The 21,295-nt window shown below is 38.0% G+C and overlaps 1 protein-coding gene across 3 annotated transcripts in view; it reads right to left on the reverse strand.

The window, feature by feature from the left end:
- The window catches only part of LOC126299422 (E3 ubiquitin-protein ligase HUWE1), a 378,230-nt gene that overhangs the window by 181,204 nt on the left and 175,731 nt on the right, over positions 1–21,295 (reverse strand). For all 3 annotated transcript variants that reach the window (XM_049991320.1, XM_049991321.1, XM_049991322.1), the window contains exons 20-24: positions 7,001–7,108; positions 6,574–6,843; positions 5,500–5,688; positions 3,237–3,377; positions 2,766–2,966 (exon numbers count right to left, since the gene is read on the reverse strand). In XM_049991320.1, coding sequence (XP_049847277.1) covers positions 2,766–2,966; positions 3,237–3,377; positions 5,500–5,688; positions 6,574–6,843; positions 7,001–7,108 — 909 coding nt within the window. The remainder of the gene's footprint in view (positions 1–2,765; positions 2,967–3,236; positions 3,378–5,499; positions 5,689–6,573; positions 6,844–7,000; positions 7,109–21,295) is intronic.

A 21,295-nucleotide genomic window follows, 5' to 3' on the forward strand; every position in this document is an offset into this window, starting at 1 on the left:
ATGAATGAGATGGACAACCATTTACCACCACAAATGAAGAAACCATTGAGCAATCACATGAAATGAAATGATTCTCTTAGACAGATGATTAACTATTGACGAAGTGGCACATTGTCTGCAAAATAGTCATGTTTCTGCCTACGAAATCATCCACAACAGATTTGTGTTTCATGACGTTTGTGCACGATGGGTCCCAAAACAACTCTCACATCTGCATAAACAAACTCACTTGGACATCTGCAAAAAACATTTGGATCACTATGGTAATGAAGGGGACAACTTGTTAGACAGGCTCAGTACTGGTAACGAAACATGAATTTATCATTACAAGTCAGAGAGAATGGCAGAGTATGGAATGGAAACATCCTAACTCGCCATGCAAGAAAAAGTTCAAGACCCAACCGTCCACAGGAAAACCAATGCTTACAGTTTTTTGGGATGCACAAGGTCCAGTATTGGAACATTATGGGGAAAGAGGCACAACAATAAACAGTGTACATTACAGTGAGATGCTAACGGCCAGACTAAAGCCTGCAATTTCAAGCAAACCCTGAGGACTGCTGTCAAAAGGTGTTGCATGGCAATGGCCATCTGCATACTGCTGCCCACACAGCCGAAACGCTCCAGAACTCAAATTTGAAGTACTGGATCATCCTCAAAATAGTCCCGATCTTGTCCCTTCTGGCTATCACTTGTTTGGTCCACTCAAACACATATTAAGGGGTCATCAATTTGCCTTGGATGAAGCAGTGAAACAAGCGGTGCATTCTTGGCTCGCAGTTCAACCAAGAATCTTCTTTTATGAGGGCATCAGGGCATTGTACAGAGATGGACCAAGTGCGTTGACAACCAAGGAGACTACGTCGAAAAATGACATTCTTGCAAGTTTCCTATTTGATTACAACAAAATTGCATAACTGCTTTGCAGATAATAAATGACTTCCCTTGTAAATGTTTAGATATACAGTTTTTAAAGATTGTCATGCTACATGCTTGAAATTGAGGCTTTAGTGCTTTGAAATTGACTGATAAAAATAGTGGTGATTTGTGAGTTTTTCACTGCAATGTTTGCTTTTGCAAAAACTTAAAACAGTTTCTTTTTCCAAAAATGGTCTTCGCTTGTTTTCTGATTTTGGATCTATTTAAGTTTTCAGCAAATGATTGTTACTGCATCTTTGTGTGAGTGAATAGATGCTTCTTCAATTTAAGGTGTTTCTAAATATTATTTTTCTTGTCCCACCAAACTGGTAACTACAAAATCTGCAGATACTGATTTTGACCTTTCGTGGGCATGGTTGAAATACAATGATTGGTTTTGTTTTCCAGTTGCTACAACGCAGATGGTAGAGTGTGGACACTATAAACTGGCAGTCATCCACAAGCTCTCACAAATTAGAATGGCAGTCAAAGGGGTGAGGAGCAGTGCCAGCCAGCCTACACCTGTGTTGTGGGAAAGCAGGACAGACACATGGTCATGAGGAGTTCCAATCCCTCTTGGTGTTGTGAGGTCATAATTGAAATCTGACAGGGACTGTTCAAGCTGGAACTATCAGCATTTGACACAACTATAGTTCAAAACACCTACCATCTAAAACTGTCACAGTAAGGTGTCCCCATTGTATCAATTTTTGAACTTTAGTTAGAAGACTCACGTATGCATTTCTTTGCTCCGAGGCACTAAGACCCCTGCCCAGTCCAACATTGAATTACAAACTACCTCTGATAAAATAGTTCATCTCGATATAATCTACAATGAAATAGCATTTATTAGGTAATTGTGTGTTTTCACATTTTGAGGCAGAATATGCATTTATTGCAAATGCGAATGTCCCTATTCATCAGCATTCTCTCAGGTGTATCATGACAGCTGCAGCTTGCAATTAAATTTGTTCTTCTTTTACTTTCCTTTGTATTGTAGATACTGTGACAAGTTCTTGCAAGTATCTTTCTTAGCTAATTTATTTAAATGGTGTTGCTCTACTCTGGAATTTTAAAATAATCTCACTCTGTTACTGAGCTGACTATTATTCCTTCCTAAGATATTTGTTGAGTACTCTAACAGTTACTGCTAAAGTGCTTTGACATTTATCAATTACTACCTGTGATAAAGTTTCCTTCCATCACCTGTAGCATCATTGTTTGATATATATTTACCATTCAGCATTAATGTAACATGTTTCACGACTTCAGAAATACCTTTTTCTGTTCATACTATGAACAGCAATTATCTTTTGTAACATTATTGTGCTCTTGTTCCACGCCTACAGGTAAACACAGGAGTACCTGGTTGGACATGTCATTGAATGATGGTGTTTAATCAAGTGCAAAATACCACAGCAATCAAGGCAGTAACAGGCCTTGGTGATTGTACTTGGGATTAGCAAAATACACAATGTGGCCGTTTAAAATACTTGGGCAACAGCATGAGAGTGTTTACATATATCATTGCAACATTCCTGTCCAGAATTGGTAGTGTCCGCTGGATTGATGGAATGGTAGGGTTTTGTAGACTGCGGGGTGCCCTATACAGTACTAGTGTTTTTAAACTGTATCCAGAGCACGCAGTCTGACAGAGTTAGCTAAATCAAATGAGAATTCCAAATTTACAACATTAACAGAGAATCAATCTTTTGAAACTTTTCTTTAGAGATTTACTCAAAAAATACGTAAAATTCATTAGTACCACAAGCACTCACTCATAAATTAGCCCCACAAGTAGCTAACATTTTTAATTTTTATTTGTAAAAATATATTACTTAACTTACCTGAAGCATCTTATCTCTCCTTTCAGAGCTGACTTTGATCCTTTCAACAGCATTTATTAGATTCAAAAGATGAGTCAGCCACTTTGGTGCAACAGTAGCATGAAACATTTTCATAACAACTTCAGCAAGCTCTAGCAAACTGACGAGGGAAGAAATGATTCCTCTTCTTACAATTAACAGAGCACATGGAGTCCGTAGCTCCTGAATATATAAAAAAGTCTTTATATTAAAACATAACAATAATTCTGATTGAAGTTTTCATAACATTATGCACACACAGTAATATTTTTGCAGCCTTAAAACTTTTATGTTAGCTGACATTCTTTGAACTATAATTTCAATATACTGGCAAAATAAATAAATAAATAAATAAATAAATAAATAAAAAATTGCAGAAATCATGAACATACATTAGAAGCTATAATAAAGCAAATTTGTTTCTTACAAATAGGTACGTAACGTATTACTTACTTCCAAAAGAAGTGAAAGTAAATGCATCCTTGCAGCGAGTTTACTGCCTGTGGGTGACTCCACGAAAGCAGATAAAACTTTTGATGGTTTATCATACTCTTCAAAGCATTCTTGAAACAACTTTTCAGCATATGTCTCTACCTGTTTAACAATACAAATTCAATAATGCAATGGAAAGAAAGTAAAACTGTGTGTGTTAACAACTTTTCCACAACTTATCTGCAACATTTTCAGATTTTACTCATCACTGGCATCATGTTATGGAATTTAAGCCTGTAATTTTTTGAACTGACATACAACTTTCTGTAACTTTTTATTTAATTTTTCCCATTATGAATCTCCTCTAAGATCTAGGAAAGTTGAGACAATGGAAATAGGGTGAATTTTAGATCAATGCACACCACCACTGCAGAGGCAAGGGTAATAGTGAAGGATTTTTAGCACATATACTATTTGGTTAGAACTATGTGGACATCTATTAGTGGATATTAAATGGAGTATATGCAATCTTTGCCTTTATGGTGGCTTGAAATCTGCTGGAGACACTGTCAATGAAATGTCTCAATGTCTGTGGAGGAATGGTAGCCCATTCTTCAAGAGTTGAAACAATAGAAGATAGTGATGTCGCACAGTGGGGTCTAGAGTTAAGACAATATTCTAAGTTATCCCAAAGGTGTTCCATTGGGTTCAGGTTGAGACTCAGATCAGGCCAGTCTATTGCCAGAATGTCACTGTCCAAAAGTCATTGCCTCACAGATGGTGCACATTCATGCTGTTAAAAACAATCATTGTCTCTGAACTGTGGACCAGCAGGGCAACTTTCCATTACGTTTGCTTGTTTACTGCCACAAAGTTCTGTGATTTTATTGAAAACTGTCACAAAATAAGGACTCAATTCCAAGTCTAAGAAAGTCTTGCCTGTATATGCCAAGGAAAGCTCTTCCTTACGTAGCGACCCTTTTTTCTATCCCAACTTCCATATCTTGCATGAAAGTAGGAATGTTAATTTATCTATGCATTGACTGGTATTGAGGGGTTTTGTTTTATCCCAGCTAGTTCTTAAATTAACCCCAGTGAGTCACTACACATATCGTCTTCCCAGTTCTGAAGGAAAAAACCAGAAGTAAATTAATACTAATGTTTTCAATAGATTCTCGTTCAGTTGTTTCAGTTACTAGTCTGCAGTTTATTCTTGGTGAAAATCAAGAAACCTAATTATTTATGAAACTAAATCGAAGTAAAGTTCAAGACGAATAGTCAGTTTCAAATTAACGCGTTATTTTATTTAACAATAATTATTAATAAATCAGTTCATTCACACAATAGCATTCAAAGGGGTTCTTTGAATAAGTATCTAATCTGGAATCCCATCAATATCAGAGATACTAAACAATGTTCTGTCACTTTCGATAAAAAGATTGATCTCGTGTAATATCCATAAACTGTCACGAACTTTGATTACTTGTCGTGTGAAGTAAAGTTTTTCCACTATCACAATACAAAGTTTGAATCTGTCCAAAAATTGTTAATTCCTTAAAACATTTACATCTTCACATGAAGTGACGTTAAAGTTAGAGAGATTATTGATCACCTCCCCATTCCTGTAACATGACAAAGGTTCTAATTCTGATCTGAAATTAATGCTTCCCAAAAAACAACCTCGTTGCGATTTATTCTTGCACCCTGATTTAATAAAGCTCCTATTGTTGCTTCCTAAAGCTGTACGTCCTAATTGACTTTGAACAGACTAGAGGATAGAGACTTTAGTATCATAATTGCATTGTATGTCTATTTACACTTTATTAAACGCTATCTTTGGTCTTCAAGACCTACATTCTGTGACTATAATATTGATTTTCTCAAATATAAGAAAAACTAATAATTTAACCATTTCTATTGTTTCCCCCCTCCCATGCTTCCAAAATTTGTGGTTAAAATTCTTTTCTTTTTCTATTATTTTTGTACTACAGATTTCTCTCTATTTGTCTCTTATTTCTATTTCGTAAATTACTACTTGTGGATAGGCTTGGGACATTTTCTGAATTTATATTTCGAGGGCATGGGAGCTAATTTGGGACCTATTTTAGTTTATTAACACCGAGAGGCGTTGTAGGTGTTACACTTCGTAATGCATGCAGTCTCTTTTCTTTAAGGTCTATGTGGTATTTTACCACTTCACTTACATTTTGTGTCAACACAAAATGGTATTTCTTTTCTTCTACCTGAGACCCTAAAAGTGCAGTAACAAACACTGAATCTTTACCTGTGAAATGACTGTGTTGATTGTTACATCACGGAAATGTGGACCAATCCTCTTTGCAGCAGCTGTCAAGAGGTCCATGGCATAGTACGTTGTTTCAGGTATCCAGTCAATGTACATCATACATGAACCAAACACATCTAAAGAAAATTCATCCAATGCTTCTCTGCTGATTACCACATACTCATCTACCTAAAAATTGATCAGTAACAGTTTTAATATTAATGAGAGTTTTCACTTTGTGTCAACCATGTATCAACACACACTGAAGTACATAGAGAGAGTTATTTATTTCATTAATGAATGTTCAAAGAACTACATCTTAACAGAAAACAGTATTGAACAAAATTACAGAATATAAAATGCGTCTGACGGTGCTGATTGCTGAAAGAGAGAGAGTAATTTTGCAGACATACCATCTTTAAAATAAGGAACAAACTACATGAACCAGAGTAGAATCTTCTAACACGCATTTTCTTTCTGAATATCAAACCATACAGCAACTTGATAACAAGTTATAAAATAACTTGTAGGATCAAATCAAAAGGGCATGGAAATTAAATTTCCATTTAGTACTAAATTTTGTTCTGGCACTTTATGTGGTCATTCACATCTGTCAATTGGGGGTGTCAGTTTCACATAGCCAACAGGTGCATAGCTGCCAAAGACTGGTTAGAAATTAGATGTTGTACTTTGACTGCTGAAACTGAAAGCATCTCATACTTTACACAGAATTTGTGGTTACGTAGAACCATTGGCATGGCCAGAACATTGAAATTTTTACAATCTCTTTGGAAGAATGTTGCTGTGACATACTAATCTAGCTGCAGCTGGAAGGTGCCGACAAACCTCTTTGCCTACCCACCACATGTTATGACAATCACTACCAACATTGCTGCACAAAACATTCACCCTACTCTGGACTTTTACAGACACTTTATGCAATTATAACAATGAAAAAATACTTCTCTCAATTTACTATCACATTGGTTTGATTCTAACAAGCTTATTTCATGATTAGATCACAACAAAATCTTTATAATATTGTCAGATAGTCTTGTCTTATGGAACACTCACCTTCCCCATTTGAATCAGTGGTGATGGGTGGTTTAAGAGATAGTCTGTAGCTTGCTCCAAACCGGATGTATTCTTAAGTGCAACCACACAACGGTCTTCTGTGAATCCCATGTCCATCAGTTGTTTGAGATGGTCAAGATTAACACCCAATGCAGTATTAGTTAAATTTTTTGCAGGAGCCTCAGATGTCGTGGGAGTTGGAGGTTTAGCTAACAAAGCTTTCTTCCTTGAGGCAATAGTTTCATTCAGCATTTCTTGATAAATTCTTTCCTGCAGTTTAAAAATGAGTCTTAGGGATAATGAACCTTGTGCTAGGTTTAAAAGTAAATCATTAGTTTATTACTGTAATGATGATAATAAACACATCTAAGGGGGAAAGGATGTTGCAAGTGCACATCACGCAACAAAAATTTTTTATAACACTCACCCCTCTGATAATGTGTCTCAATATGGCGAACATGGTTTCAGACATGCGAGTTCCATATGTCTTCAAAGGTTTTTTCCTCCACATCAGCATGACAGCCTGGTATGCATCCTGGAAAACCAGTGACAGTGTTTTCAGTTGACTACATCTTTCCATCTGTGCTGCATTATTACATCAGGCTTTCATGAAGATACATTTATACATGGTGCTTTGAGAACTGATGTCATAACTGTAAAGTTTAAATTACTGCCTCCAACTTTCAGATAAACTGATCCACATGACCTACACCAATGATTAGAACATTGAGTCATTTGCTTACTTTGTCACAAATATATTGTATCACCCGTTTAATTAAGGTAGGTAATACAATCAAATTATGTTGACATTTGCATGTCAAGGGCAACACTTGTCTACAACTAACTTCTATTACACAGATAGTAACCTACAGTCATAACACTATCTTTACCAAAAAGCTAATACATAACTTCACCACCACCACTCATTAGTTCATTAATTAACTGTACCATTTCTTGTTGAAATAAACAGAACTACTCAAGGTTGTTTTTCTATTACAAGACCAGTACTGAACTAATCCCAGACAAGAGCCATTGTCAGCTGGATTTCTTGTTTTTAAGACTGCTGACATGCTATGTTCTCACTGTCCCATTGCCAATACCAATCCCTATATAATCATTGCACCACAATGAAAATAACTGCACTAATGAAAGTACACTCTTTTAGGTTCTTTTATTCACTAAACCCTACCCTCAATTGTCTTCTCTCTATCTATACATAGCCTTGATTGGCAGACAACCTAAATCTGTCATATGCCTTTCTTCATTCTGCATCTACACTACTTCTGACTTTTTCATTCATGCTGCTTTAGTATAGCGCCCTCAATTCCTGCCAATTATGTCTCATTACATTTTCAAAGTGCACACAATGAAACCAGTATTCAGTATAAGTTAACTATGTTATGATTTTAAGAGGCAAATTGCTTATGGGCTAACAAGTGGACCACTGCCTACATCACTGATTTCATCCACATTTATGACATATGCAAGGCTTGGCCAGAAATTAATGTGACAAAAGTGACAGTGCCAAATGGCAAAGGATTTAGAAACAATAGCATTTTTGGCTTGGGCTGGGCAAAGAACAAGCCTTTTATACAAGTGTTGTTTCCAGGTAGTGATTGGCACAGCAGAAAGATTACACAACAGTAATCCAAGGGACACAGGTTCGAGTCCCTGTGAGGAAACTTTTTTTTTAATTTTTATGTTACACAGCAAATAGATTAAGTAATGTTGAATATATTTTATATATTAATATTTTCATTAAAGGAATGAAATGAGAAAGCAAAGGAAAATTTGTGAATTGAAATAAATTTCCAGGAAGTAATTGTAAGGCATACAAAATAACTATGTAATTAAGATTAGATACTTTTACTATCATACAGTTAATATTTAACACATGCTGATTGTATTCATTGTAAGAAGAGGGAAGCAGTCTTGCACAGATTAGGAATGTGGCATTTTTACTATTACAAGGTTGTTTTAATGTTTCTGTACAAAAACACAGTTTGGCAGTGAACCACACATAACACATCATTTTGCCTAATGTTTTTGATGGCACTCAGCCACACTTATGCAATACTTTTTTAAAAGAGTAAACTGCCATTTGACTGTTTTATCATCATATTTATCTTTCGTACTACCCATACTTCGGCTTTTATGTCATTGTCAACCACAAAACTAAAAGTTGTTAGGCCATTATTAAGTCGTATTTGGACTGCCTTAACAAATAAGACTAAATAATAGCTTAACAACTTTTAGGATTGTACTTGATAAGGACATAATAGCTGAAATAAGGGTAATACAAAAGATGAATACAATAATACACAGTCAAATGGCAGTTTACTCTATTAAAAACTTTTGCCTAATATTGGTGACGACACGGAATTTATTTTGATTAAGTCTTCTCAGAATGTGATTTACTCTGCTGATGAGATAAGGGCAGATCTGAAGCTTTTTGATCTAAATTCTTTAGTTAAAAATTAACAAAGATCACACAGTTGTCATACTGGTGTGCATTTGGGGTAATCACTTTAATACCACACAATGACAATCCATCTTGAAAAACCTTTTAATATAATTGTGGATTTGTTATTCTTCCTAATGAGCCAATTAATAGAAGAAATTTGCTCTCCTGCATATAGGGTTTCATCAATTAGGCATTATCGCAGTTTATCTGCAGTCTCAAAAATGTAAAATAGAAAATACAATTTCCACATAGGAACTTGATCCCATGACCCTCAGATTACCATTCTGCGCTCTTTCCACTGTGTCAACTGCTGCCTGAAAACTATGGTAACATATATGGCTCATGTCAAGAGAAACTAATATAAACTGCTAATATTTTTTTTTCTTTTAATAAGCAAAATTTTCTCTCTCTGGTAAGTGTGGTTTTATGTAGCAATTCTGCTAGTTTCTAGTCCACCTCTTCCATAAACGTGATGTTTCTGTGTGTGTCTGAACATATCAAGGTGATAAAAGATACCAAAACATAATACTGACTATATGATTAGTATGATAGTATGCCTTTGATCAGCATGTAATTGTTTTAAAGGACAGATTAAGATTTTGACATCATCTCTGTAACCCGCAGGAGGCAGCAATATGTTTGTCTTCATACTGGCTGTTAACTGACACTACTGCTGTCATCTAACTTTCAGTGCTACATCCCAAACCTATGAAACCCATAAAAGCTTCTGGGATCATCCTTTGGAAGTGACATTCATCATTTCCCATCTTGGACACATTCAACATGTGTGTCAACAAGACAATAGCCTCCAAGGCATCTCTGTGCAATGGTCTACGACCTTGAAAACTATCACAGGCTTATATACCTAATATCTTAGCCAAAAGTTTTAAGATGCAAATAGGACTGAACAATTTGGACATGAATGACTTCTAGTGAGGGCCTTTACTGATAATTATGTCACTTCAGTTTTATTTACAAGTGCAGGCACCATTTTTGGTAGGAGAAACTCATTTTACAGTTTTAAAATGTAGCTGTCTATTTGATCAATAATGGCTTTTATTACTTCGGCATGAATCAAGTCCAATAGACTCATTCCATGATAACAGAAACTGAATCACTTATTCATGATGTAATAGACAAAATTTCCCCTTCCACGTGGGCACACTGTGTGTGGCACACTGAAAAGCTACAGGAAGTAGACTTTGATAAGGAGGTGAAGACGGGCATAAGCCTTGAACCAATCACCATACATTTACAATCACATGGTTTGGACACAGAATCAAATAGGAGTATTATAACAGTAGACTTTGGAAAAAAATACTTAAAATTGCTTGCTTTTAAAGACTTATGGTTTAAAAAACCTGTGTTTGTCAATCTATAAATTGTATACACAGTGTATGAGCACTTCCTAGCATTTACTGAGTAGTAGCTTCTAACCTATGAAGTATGCAGACACTAATGCTCAACATATTGCCTAAAGGGAAGTTAAGCTTTTCCCATCGTGTTGTACGCACTAACAACAACAAATGGGACTGGAGAAATTCATCAAAAATTGCTATTTTAACAAGTAAACCCCTGTCATTTCCAAGGCACGAATTGGAAAACGCATTAAGAGAGTGGTTTTTGACATTGTCAGTCGGCTTTCCTTTGAGCTGTTTGCAGAAGATTTGTTTGCTTGTTCAGTGGATCATAAATGCAGTCTCTCACTGTAATATTGAATGAATTAAACTCATAATGCCTGTAGACAACGAAAAATATGACAACATCCTGACCGTTTTTCCGACAGCCTTTTGCAATACTCTTTGCTACCAGTAATTCTTTACACTTACCTACAGTCAAACACACCCACATACCAGCATTACAATATTCTTGAAACATTCCATGAAGTAGAAATAGTTGTAAAGCAAACAGAATGATTTTAGCTTGTGTCTGGAGTTAATTTTGTTCAGTATTATAATTTTACTTAAAATGCAGTCCAAATTACAAAAAACAACAATTTTTGCAACCAGTTCCAATAATCTTTTAATTAGACAACCATCATTTTGAGAAAAATTGCACTAGAAATCTCAACAATGCTGTGTCAGCTGTTATTTTCTGTTATGTGGACTGTAACTGTGGAGCAGTGGATGCAACATAGTCAAGACATGAAGTAAGATTTTCCCTCATGTAGATGATAGGTGAAATCTGTTTTAAAATTTGTTATTCCCCTCATAAATCTGAATGTATGATACAATGTACCATATGCATATGTACCTGATTGTTGTCTGAAGCAAATTAGTTAGGTAATGCAGACTTAGTTTGCCTACTCTCTCCCACCAAGCGTGCACAGACTTCATCTGCTCCATGCTTCTCTATGCAGAGAAGTGCCTTATTACAAGATGTGGGCTACAACAGATTCCTGCCATCTAAATGTTTTACAAATCTGAAAGCAGGATCATCAGTGAAGTACAGCACCGAGAGCTATCATTATTAACACGGAAGTACAGACAGGACAGAACTGAACTGAACTCTTGGATAGAGTGTGCTGTTATTCATACACCACCCTGTGTGCAGCACAGTTTGGGATATTGAAGAAACAGTTACCCACTGTTTCAGAAGTTTTCATTCAAGTTGGCTACAGCACCCTGTACCTAGACATTATCAATGGTGAACATTGGCAGCACTGGGAGGTGGTCGGATTCTGATCATGTTTTGACATCCTGTTCACTGTGATTAACATCTAACGTAGTTCCCAACAAAGCTTTGTGATTGTCAAGCAGTTTTTCAGTTTCCTTGAATGATATGACCTGTCCCACTTCCCCCACACATCTATCTGCACCTCAAGACAGAGGGCACTAATGACGTGCCTGTCTTTTTGTCTGCTTGATGAAGGATCATAATACTCAATTTTGTATGAGGCATTTGTCAAGATACTAAGCATGTGACACAGCCCACAGTAGCATTTTACTAACTTCTCTGATAGATCCACTTTCCATACAGGGCTGTATCTCACCGGCCAGTGCTAGATGTTACAGCACTCAGTCTTTCTCCTGGGTTGCAGGGTCCATATGCAAGCCATCTGTCCTGCTTCTTCACTCCTAGTGACGAGGGGTTTCACTTAGTAATCCGGAGAATTGTCCAGTTGAAACAGGAACAGCATACCCATTTTCATTTTGACCTTGTGATTGTGGAGCAGAGCAAGAAAAGTGTGAAGACTATAACGTCTTACCTCAGGGTGTTTTATGTGAATGGCATGACAGGAAGTATTGCATCCCAATCTCTCTCCAACACAGACATTGAGTGCGTATCTGCCAATGTCTTATTAAGGCATTCTCTGAGGCCATGAGCCTATGTGTAGTAGGCTTTTGTTATCCTGTGGGTGATGTAGCAATATCAAATTACAGCAATATTAGTCTTGCATGGAAAACACTACCAGAATCAGAAATCAATCAGGGTGCTCCATTTTTCAAAGTGATGTTTGTACAAGGAGGCTTGCAATTCACAGATCTTTGGCAACTGGCACAGATTTAATGACAGCAAGATGGGTGAGAGAATCAGTGTTGACTATTATCCATCAATTGCAGTTTGCCAATTTTGGGAACCTCCCAGAAGTGTCAGCTCCAATTTGATGGAATGGCTCTTTCGTAGAGAGAATTCATGCTAGATGCCCTGAACGTAATTGCAGCATTTGCTTCTGTTGCTGGCATTCTTACAGTGGCTAACATAGTGTCCAACAATTCGGTAGACACATGGCCAGCAATAGCTGCATTTAATATCCCTACAAAAATACTTACAACGGCCATGCCTTGGTACAGAGGTCATTTATGAATTGTCAGTAGCGCATTTCAAGAAAACTTCCCACATTGCAAATGAGCCAAGGTGTCAGAAAATCTGACTGCTATCATACCCTCAACAGTTTTATTTCTTGGGCAGCGAAGAGCTGCTTTTTTTGGGTTCATGTTGACACCTGCAGTCTGAATGCACTAAAACATGGTTCACAAGAAGCTTATACATTCTTCAAATGGTTTTGCTATCTGGAAGACAGTCATTTTTTCAAAGACACATTGTCCACTTGCAGTGTTGAAGCCAGTTGTCCATTGTCTGCTCAAAAGTGGCTGGAGCATTACATAGATCAAATGTCGTAACTTTGAACTCGTATACACCATCAGGAATTATGAAGACAATCTTTTCCTCTTCAGCCTACAAACACTAGTTGCCAGTAGCCAGTCTGGAATGACCAGTGCTTTTTTCCTTTTCAAGCAGTCTGGGGTGTTAGCAAAGTGCAGCGACAGGTGGACACCTGTTTTCATGATTTTGTTCAGTCATAGGCAGCTGATGCAGAAACATCACGTGCCATGATGCTTCTTCTTCTTCTTCTTCTTCTTCTTCCTCTTCCGCAAAAGAAACAAATGAGAGGTCCATGGACACATTGAAAGTTCAATGATGTAATTCTGCAGCATCTTGTCCATCTCCACCCTAATTCTGCATTCTTCAGTATGTGACACCCTATACATGTGGTGGCTAATTGGTGGATGATCCTATGTTGATATGGTGTTCTACCACTGGCTGCTTGGTTTGTGTTTTCTCCACTCTAGATCTGAAAGTATCCGAAATTGTTGCAGAATGGCTAACATTTGCTGATATTTATCTTCAGTCAGACCAGACCCTACTGGCAGTTCAATACTGTGAAATGTACATGTGTCCTGAACAACACTGTCATTGACTTAGAATGATCTGTAAGTGTCAATGAGTGAAAGTGAGCATTATACAGAAGGCATTTATCAGACAGGATGAAACTTTAACATAGCTTCAAATGATGCTGTCCAAATGAGGGACAGTTTTGCAAAACTTTTTCTCGCATAATATAACTTCATTTTAATGTGTTTGTTAGCTGTGCCACTTCAACTTCATCACCACCTCTCATTTCAATACAGTGAAAAAAGTAACAGACTAAGGACATGTATTATGTACTTGTGTGCAATTATGCTGTCACCTCATCACATAACTAGCCCAAAATTAATCAGTTGTACGATTCGTTTTTTGCTGGTCCCATAATGGACACCGAGTAAAAACAGCTGTTACCATGGTGTCCACTTATGTAATTTTCTCAACCAACAACAAAAGAAACATTAGCATTGGCAACAGTACTAATGCTGCTACCTACTGTAACATCCGAACACTGTAGGTGAGGCCTGAATGCAGCCAGAGTAGCCCGAACTTGGAAACATGTATGTTTGATTCCTTCAGTTACTCCTCTGCTGTGCTTGTAATGCCATTGGAATCATGTGCACTGAGCAGCTCTGGGGTTTTTTTTTTTTTTTTTTTTTTTTTTTTTTTTGCGTCAGAGCAACTCGCTACTCTGGCTGTGCTGTGCCACTCTACTGTAATCATAGCCCAAGAAATATACTGATCCCACCATTCTCAGATGCTTTTTCATTTGGCTCCTCTTGACTACCCAATTTCAATATGAATCATCACAGGTTATCAGAAGTCTATGACAGAGTATTTTGCTTTTGCACACTGAAGGCTGCACAAGAAGTATTCTCTGATTAGTGCATGCAGTATGTACACTCCAAAGTTGGTTGCCATAGCATAGTCTCTGCAGTACATAGAAACTCCTGCCACAAAGGACTTCATAGTTTGTAGTGACTATGGGCTGTTTTAGAAGGCATATTTCAGTGCTACCCCAAAAACGTAACTGCTGAAATTCCATTAACTTAAATTTAATTGTAATGAATAGTACTAAGAACTTCAAATTATCAATAAATATTCAATGTGTCACTGCCTCAAAATGGCATACTTTCATAACATTCAAATTAGAATACAAAAACAACCAAACATGAAACTTCCGTTACTGCCAATATGACTTTTCAGTAAATTTCTTCCAACAAATTGTACCAAAAATGACATGATTTTGAGAGATCCACAATAATGATGATTTCTTGTGGCTCAATGGCCTGTTGCAAATCTTTCAACTGGACATCATCACTAAGACAACTTGTGTGCACCAAATATATTCCAGTTATCCGATCAACAAAAAGGAACTTACAGTTTAATGTGTAATCCAAACTACCTGTTGTTTCTGGTGGCTCCTCACATCATTGAGAGGTGAAAGCCAGGTTAAAACACAAATTTAAAAATCTGCAATCTGATTAGGTTTTGATTTCACGACCTTTCGGCTACCAGGGATGCACTTTACCACTAAGTAACCCGGTCCAACAAGAGATCCACAATGTGCTGGTGCTTTGTAACAGCATATATTCACAGAACATTGGACTCCAAATAAAAACAATGTAATCCAGTACGCTATTTCCCTGGCCTTTGTCGGGACAGCTTAAGGAAGTTGCAAGGTGCTCGACTTATTGGTAGTGCTTGCAACAAGAAGTATTTAAATTATGTAGTAACTTCTGCTATATTTCAGTTAAAAGTAATTAAGAATTACTTAAATCAGGAAATTATTCTTGGAATGATTGAGAGAATTATTTCTGTTTTTGTTTATCTTATTACCTGACAGTATTTCTGTAGTATATTTGGTTTTTATTCAATTTTTATGAGTATTTCTTTAACAATAATGGCCAGATGTTTACTAAAAGGAAGTCTCAACATAAAACAGATTAACAGAATGAAAAGCACTAGCATACTGCATGAAGTAGTTGCAGTGCCAGTGAAAGTAGTATTCCATAAAGGTATTATGGAGACAAAAATATTGCCGTGAGCTGTTCTGCACACTGTCTGGCATAGCTTTTATCAACACTAGCTATGTTTGTGTATTCTAGAAAATTCAATGTTTGTATAAATAGCATCACTCCACTCCAAAGTACAGTTTTTTCTTTTCTGTCTTTAGTTTGGTGTTCTTAACAAATGTGTTTTTCAGTGTTGTACTTCACTGATGACACTGCTTTTGAATCTGGAGTTGATTTTAGTTAGGACATAATGTTATTTGGGGGAAATGCCAGATTCTTCAAAATATCTACATCATCATGGCTCCAATCAGATAATGTAAGAGCCATCACCCACATGGACACTGTGTGAATGCAAGCAGTACATCTCTCCCACAGTCCATATACTCTGAAGACCAGTGGATTCCAAACAGCATTAAATCAGCTGCACATCAGGCATGCATCACTGTTTCCCAGAGACTCTAGCCAGGATGTGATGAAAAGGCAAAAAGTGTTTGACCGAGTACAACAGATGTGACGATGTATATTATGCAAATGTATATGTTTACTTTGATGATGGGGCCCAGCAGTGGTTTGACAAAAAACAGAGCAGCTTAAGAGGTAGGATAAATTCCTAACTAAATCAAAGAAAATGTTTTGTGACAAACAGCAGCAAGTCCGTTTAACGGAAGAACAACTGAAGAATAGAGCCTACCGTCATGGGGAAAAAACATAGTCCTACACACAGACTGTTTTGTTTGGCCTTATGCCATTTATGAATCAGAATATGACAGAATCCCATACTTGATGAAAGGAGGTGCAGAAGACATGTAGAAAAGTCTTCTGGTAAAAGATGTCACAGCTACAGAGTAATTCATAAAGTGCTGCTAGCAAATGCAACAGAAAAAGAGTCAGATGAAAGAGTTATGAGCAACAGGCAAATGTGGTCCCCACAGTAGTTTTGGAAGACAACCATGACATTGTCTCTCATGTGCTAGGTTTAAGAGAAGAGAGCATTTTATGGCAACCAGAACTGTCAGACCAAGTAAGCAAAAGATGTTAGCCATGACGTCACTACCATACTGTCCTAATCCATGAACACAGAATGAATACAGAAGTATTTAGACTGAAAATTTTTTGGCAAAGTGGGAATTATTGTGTGTGCAGTAGCAAACAGACAATGCACTACATGTGGGACCTTAGAATAAGCATGCATTACAACAAGCCAGTAGAAATTCCAGAATGAGATTTTCGCCCTGCAGCAGAGTGCACACTGATATGAAACTTCCTGGCAGATTAAAACCATGTGCCAAACTGAGACTCAACTCAGGACCTTGAATTGAAGCTGTGAAAATTGGTCGTAGTCATACTTGGGTAGCTCAGATGGCAGGGGACTTGCCCGCAAAAGGGAAGGTCCCGAGTTTGAGTCTCGGTCCAGCACATGGTGAAGTTTCAGTAGAAATCAGTTCTGTTAGTTGTTGCAGCCTGCCCACAGTGTGTCACCCATAAGGCTTCTTTGTCATCATTGCTGATCCACAGCAGCCTTGGGAACGAATTTCTACTGAAACTTCGTGTTGTTGTGGTCTGAAGAAGCCTTATGGGTGGCACACTGTGGGCAGGCTGCAACAACTAGCACTATTTTCCCCATCACTGCATGACCACAAATCATGTCTGGGTGCTAATGTTTTTGTATGTGACACACTAACCCCATTGGGCAGACAGGACTACCACCCAAGGAATGGTGTCATCTACAGCTAACAACAGCACTCCGTCCCTAACAAAGGCTAATTTGTAATGCACAATAATTTCCCAAAGGATCAGAAGCATCGCCTGGAGGTTTGTCCAGTCAGATGTGTTGCATGAAAGATACAACTTTACTGAAAATGGGGTACACAGCTACTGGGGCTGCTATTTTAGCGCTAGTAATAGGAAAGCCATCAACAACACGTCTACACGTGATAAGGCATCACCATCTGCATGTTGCACCTCAAGTCAAAAAATGTATCTCATAAGTGTATCATGACAGAAAAGGGGTGCACCATTGTAATTTATGTGCGGCTTTCTCCAGCAAGGATGCTGAAGGGTTAAAAACAGACACCAGTGGTTTGTGGTCGGCGATCGAGTGAAACTTAGAAACAAAAAACAATTTTTTTCTTTTTTTCCAGCATACACAATCGCCTAAGCAGCTTCCTCTGTCTGAGAATAATGCTGTTCCACTAAATTTAAGAATTTAGAGGTGTATGCAATAGAGCATTCAGAACCACCCACATATGTATGAACAAGGATGGTGCCAAGGTCTAACTGAGATGCGTTCATCACTAACACTAGTTGCTGGCCCAGCAGAAAAGTGACCAAACAAGGGGCTGACTGCAGCTTAGGTTTCAACAGCTCGAATGCCTGGTCACAAGGAAGGGACCAGTGGAAAGGAACACTTATACGTAATAACGCATGGAGTGGTTGTGCTACAGTAGCAGCATCCAGCATGAATTTATCGTAGCACGCAGTTTTGTCTAAAAATGACTAATTCCTCAATGGGCATGCTGTGTGGCAAATGGCAACAGCATAAATATGCTAGCACAATGTTTTAATGCCAGCAAGTCACACTTCAAAACCCAAATAAATAATGATTAGTTGAAAAAACTGTCTTCTCCAAAATGCACTTCAAGCCTGCAGGCCATAAAACAGGAAAAAGAGCAAGGTGGTTCTGAAAATGTTCCTCTGTGGAAGCAGCAACTGTAAATATGCCCCTGCCATGTCAACCTTTGAAAAATAATGGCTCCTCTCCCAATAATTTTACTAACAGCTTGTCAGTGAGCAGAAAAGGATAGGTATCAATGACTGACAGAGCATTAACAAAAATCGCTGCACCTGGTAGGTTTTTTGACTATCACCAGTAGTGTTGACCATTCACTCTAAGAAACATGTCAAAATATTTAAGGGTTTTAAGACACACTAATTCCATTTTATTGGATACTGTGAAGTTACCAGTACTTTAAGAGGGCCAAGAAATAAAGGGGGGGGGGGGGGGCAAAAAGACCATTTCATTGCAATATGACCATGAAAATAAGAAACCAAATGCACTTTCTCATCAATGGAGTATCCAAACAGGTTCAATGTATAACTTGCTTTGAGACACTGTCATTGCAGACACACTGTTTATATCTATGTATGTTCTGTCCTCACTCATGTTTGGAAACGAATTACTTACAGAAGCTGTGTGTCATGTCTTATGGCACCTCTTACACATTGCCCAGCACTTGGGACACACAACTGAAAATTATAAAATCTGTTCATGTTTAATGAAGCAGTATGGGCACGAAGGCAGCGGGGCACAAGGCTGTTGCTATTGTGACGCAGACTTATTGTCATCAACACTTATTACCTATGTGACACAGACATCTGCTGGACTGCTCCAGTGGCATCTACAGTCCTTAGCAAACTGGCTGAAGGTTAGGAGTGGTGACAGTTACTGAGTTCTGAAACTTCAGACCTGGCTTCCATCTGACTACTGGCAGCCCATGAAACTTCAAATGTCTGAGCTATGTTCTATACTTCTATAATCATAAGCTTTTTGCACTGTAAAGCTCACTTGTAAACTTCCCTATCCACAACAAAATGTACGATTGCATCACAAGCCATTCAATTGGTATAGTATTCTTTCTGAACATTTGTCACAAAATTACAATGACAGCTAAGTCCATATAGTTCTGCTGACCATGCCCTGTGTTACTGCTTTGGCCACTTTTGGCAGCAGTAAAACTCAACATGAGCAGCAATAATGTGAGTATATTTACAGTGTTGGTAGAAAGTAATTCACACACCCAACCAAAAGAGAGACTAAAGTTTCTTGCAAGGGTGTGAGCTCACACAAATACTGATATATGCAAGGTGAAATCCATGACAAAAAAAGGGCCTTCTAAAGTTTTACATCTATCCATTTTTGAGCAATTCATACACTGTCTTATCTGTTGGTTGTGAAACAGAATCGAGTAAGGTGCATCAATAGGCATCTGACAGATTATGACTAAATAGTTTGTCAAGAGTTGCTGTTGGTCTGACTCTCAGTGGTGGGCGATCAGATTCCACCAGGAAGCTGTATGTAGAGCTCACATGGAAAGCTCCAGTCGCCAAGCTGATGGCGCTGCCAACCCAGAGGCAATACATCAGTCGTTCAGTCAGGATAAAATCAAAACTTCATAAAACACAGAGGAACTACATTGTCTGTACTCCAGGAGGTGCTTCCAAGATATCAGAGTATTAAGGTTCCTCATGTAACATGTCTTGAGCTGGTGCACATGTAGTAGCAAAGGTAACTTACTGCCAAAAGAGAATGTCTAAAAAATTTGAAAGTTTTAATGGCTTCAAATAACGGGTTACTGGGGTGAATTCTGTGCACAGATGTACAGTTTAGGTGACAAAAGTGCGTGGCACAAATTTTTGTGGGGAAACATTGATATCCACAATTCAGGGCCCAATTATGTACTTTCTGTGTGGCCCTGTGAAGCTGGCACTTTGCAATGCACAATGGAGACCTGTAATACAGGCAAATGTTGACCACATGCAGTGATGGTCAGATGGTGGGCCCCTCTGCAGTCATGATTCCACAAACTGCGATGGCAATCTGGACCTGGAACTGTCAGAGGGATAGTAAATTCTGGATAAAAGTAGGTAAACAGCCCTAGAAGTTCCACTCGTGCAATGTAAACAGGATGCGATGGCACCAGGTGGTATCACACACCTTCTATAGATCATGGAACACAGTTATCAGTTGTTGGTGATGCACGAATGCCTTTCACGCTACAAATTTAAGGCAACTCATTAGTCTAATAAGCAGCAATCCCTGAAAGCTACAAAAAAATTACGATAAATGTTCTGTCTTCTAGACACAAACACAGTTGTCAGTTGATTTTTTTTTAATAATTTGCACAACCTCTTCATTAGTGTGTTCCGTCAATAATTAGTCTACACTTTCAGGTCTTTTCTCAATTTCAGGAAGGGCATAATGAAAGTCTCTCCATTGGGAGGGAACCTCCCTTTCACATTAAATACAACTGAAAACTTGAGGATGTGTTTTACGCTGTGGATGCTAAGCTGTTTAAGCATTTAATTGTGGATACTGTTAGGTCCACAGGCTGTGTCTCAACTCACTGCAGAACTCCTTTTCACTAAATGAAACATTATATGTTTCAAAGCCTTGTGCACTGATGCACAAGGTGTTTCCATCCACTGTGTGTTTCTGGGTCAGGAAAGCAGAATGGTAGTTACTGCATGCAGATACTTTTGCAGGGTGTATTGCAAAACATTCAGCAAAGACCACAGAGTCAATATAGATATTGCAATTCACAAGATGCCAGGAACCACTGTGCGTGGTGGGTGGCCACAAATGTGGCAGAGTGAAGTCCATACTTTAGACAATGGTGTGGGCTCTCATATACGATACATATTGTTCCCGACAGTCCTGCTTTTATTTTATTCATGAAAAACCGTGCCTTCACTGGAAGCCTTTTGCATGCTATTAAATGTTCTGTAGAGGGATGGCACTTGTGTTGAATTGAATGCGACACAATCTGATAGCTCAGCTATTTCTCCAGACTATTACAGCAATGGTGTCAGTCAGGAA

Source organism: Schistocerca gregaria, chromosome X (assembly GCF_023897955.1).
Source record: "Schistocerca gregaria isolate iqSchGreg1 chromosome X, iqSchGreg1.2, whole genome shotgun sequence".
Taxonomy (NCBI): Eukaryota; Metazoa; Arthropoda; class Insecta; order Orthoptera; family Acrididae; genus Schistocerca; species Schistocerca gregaria.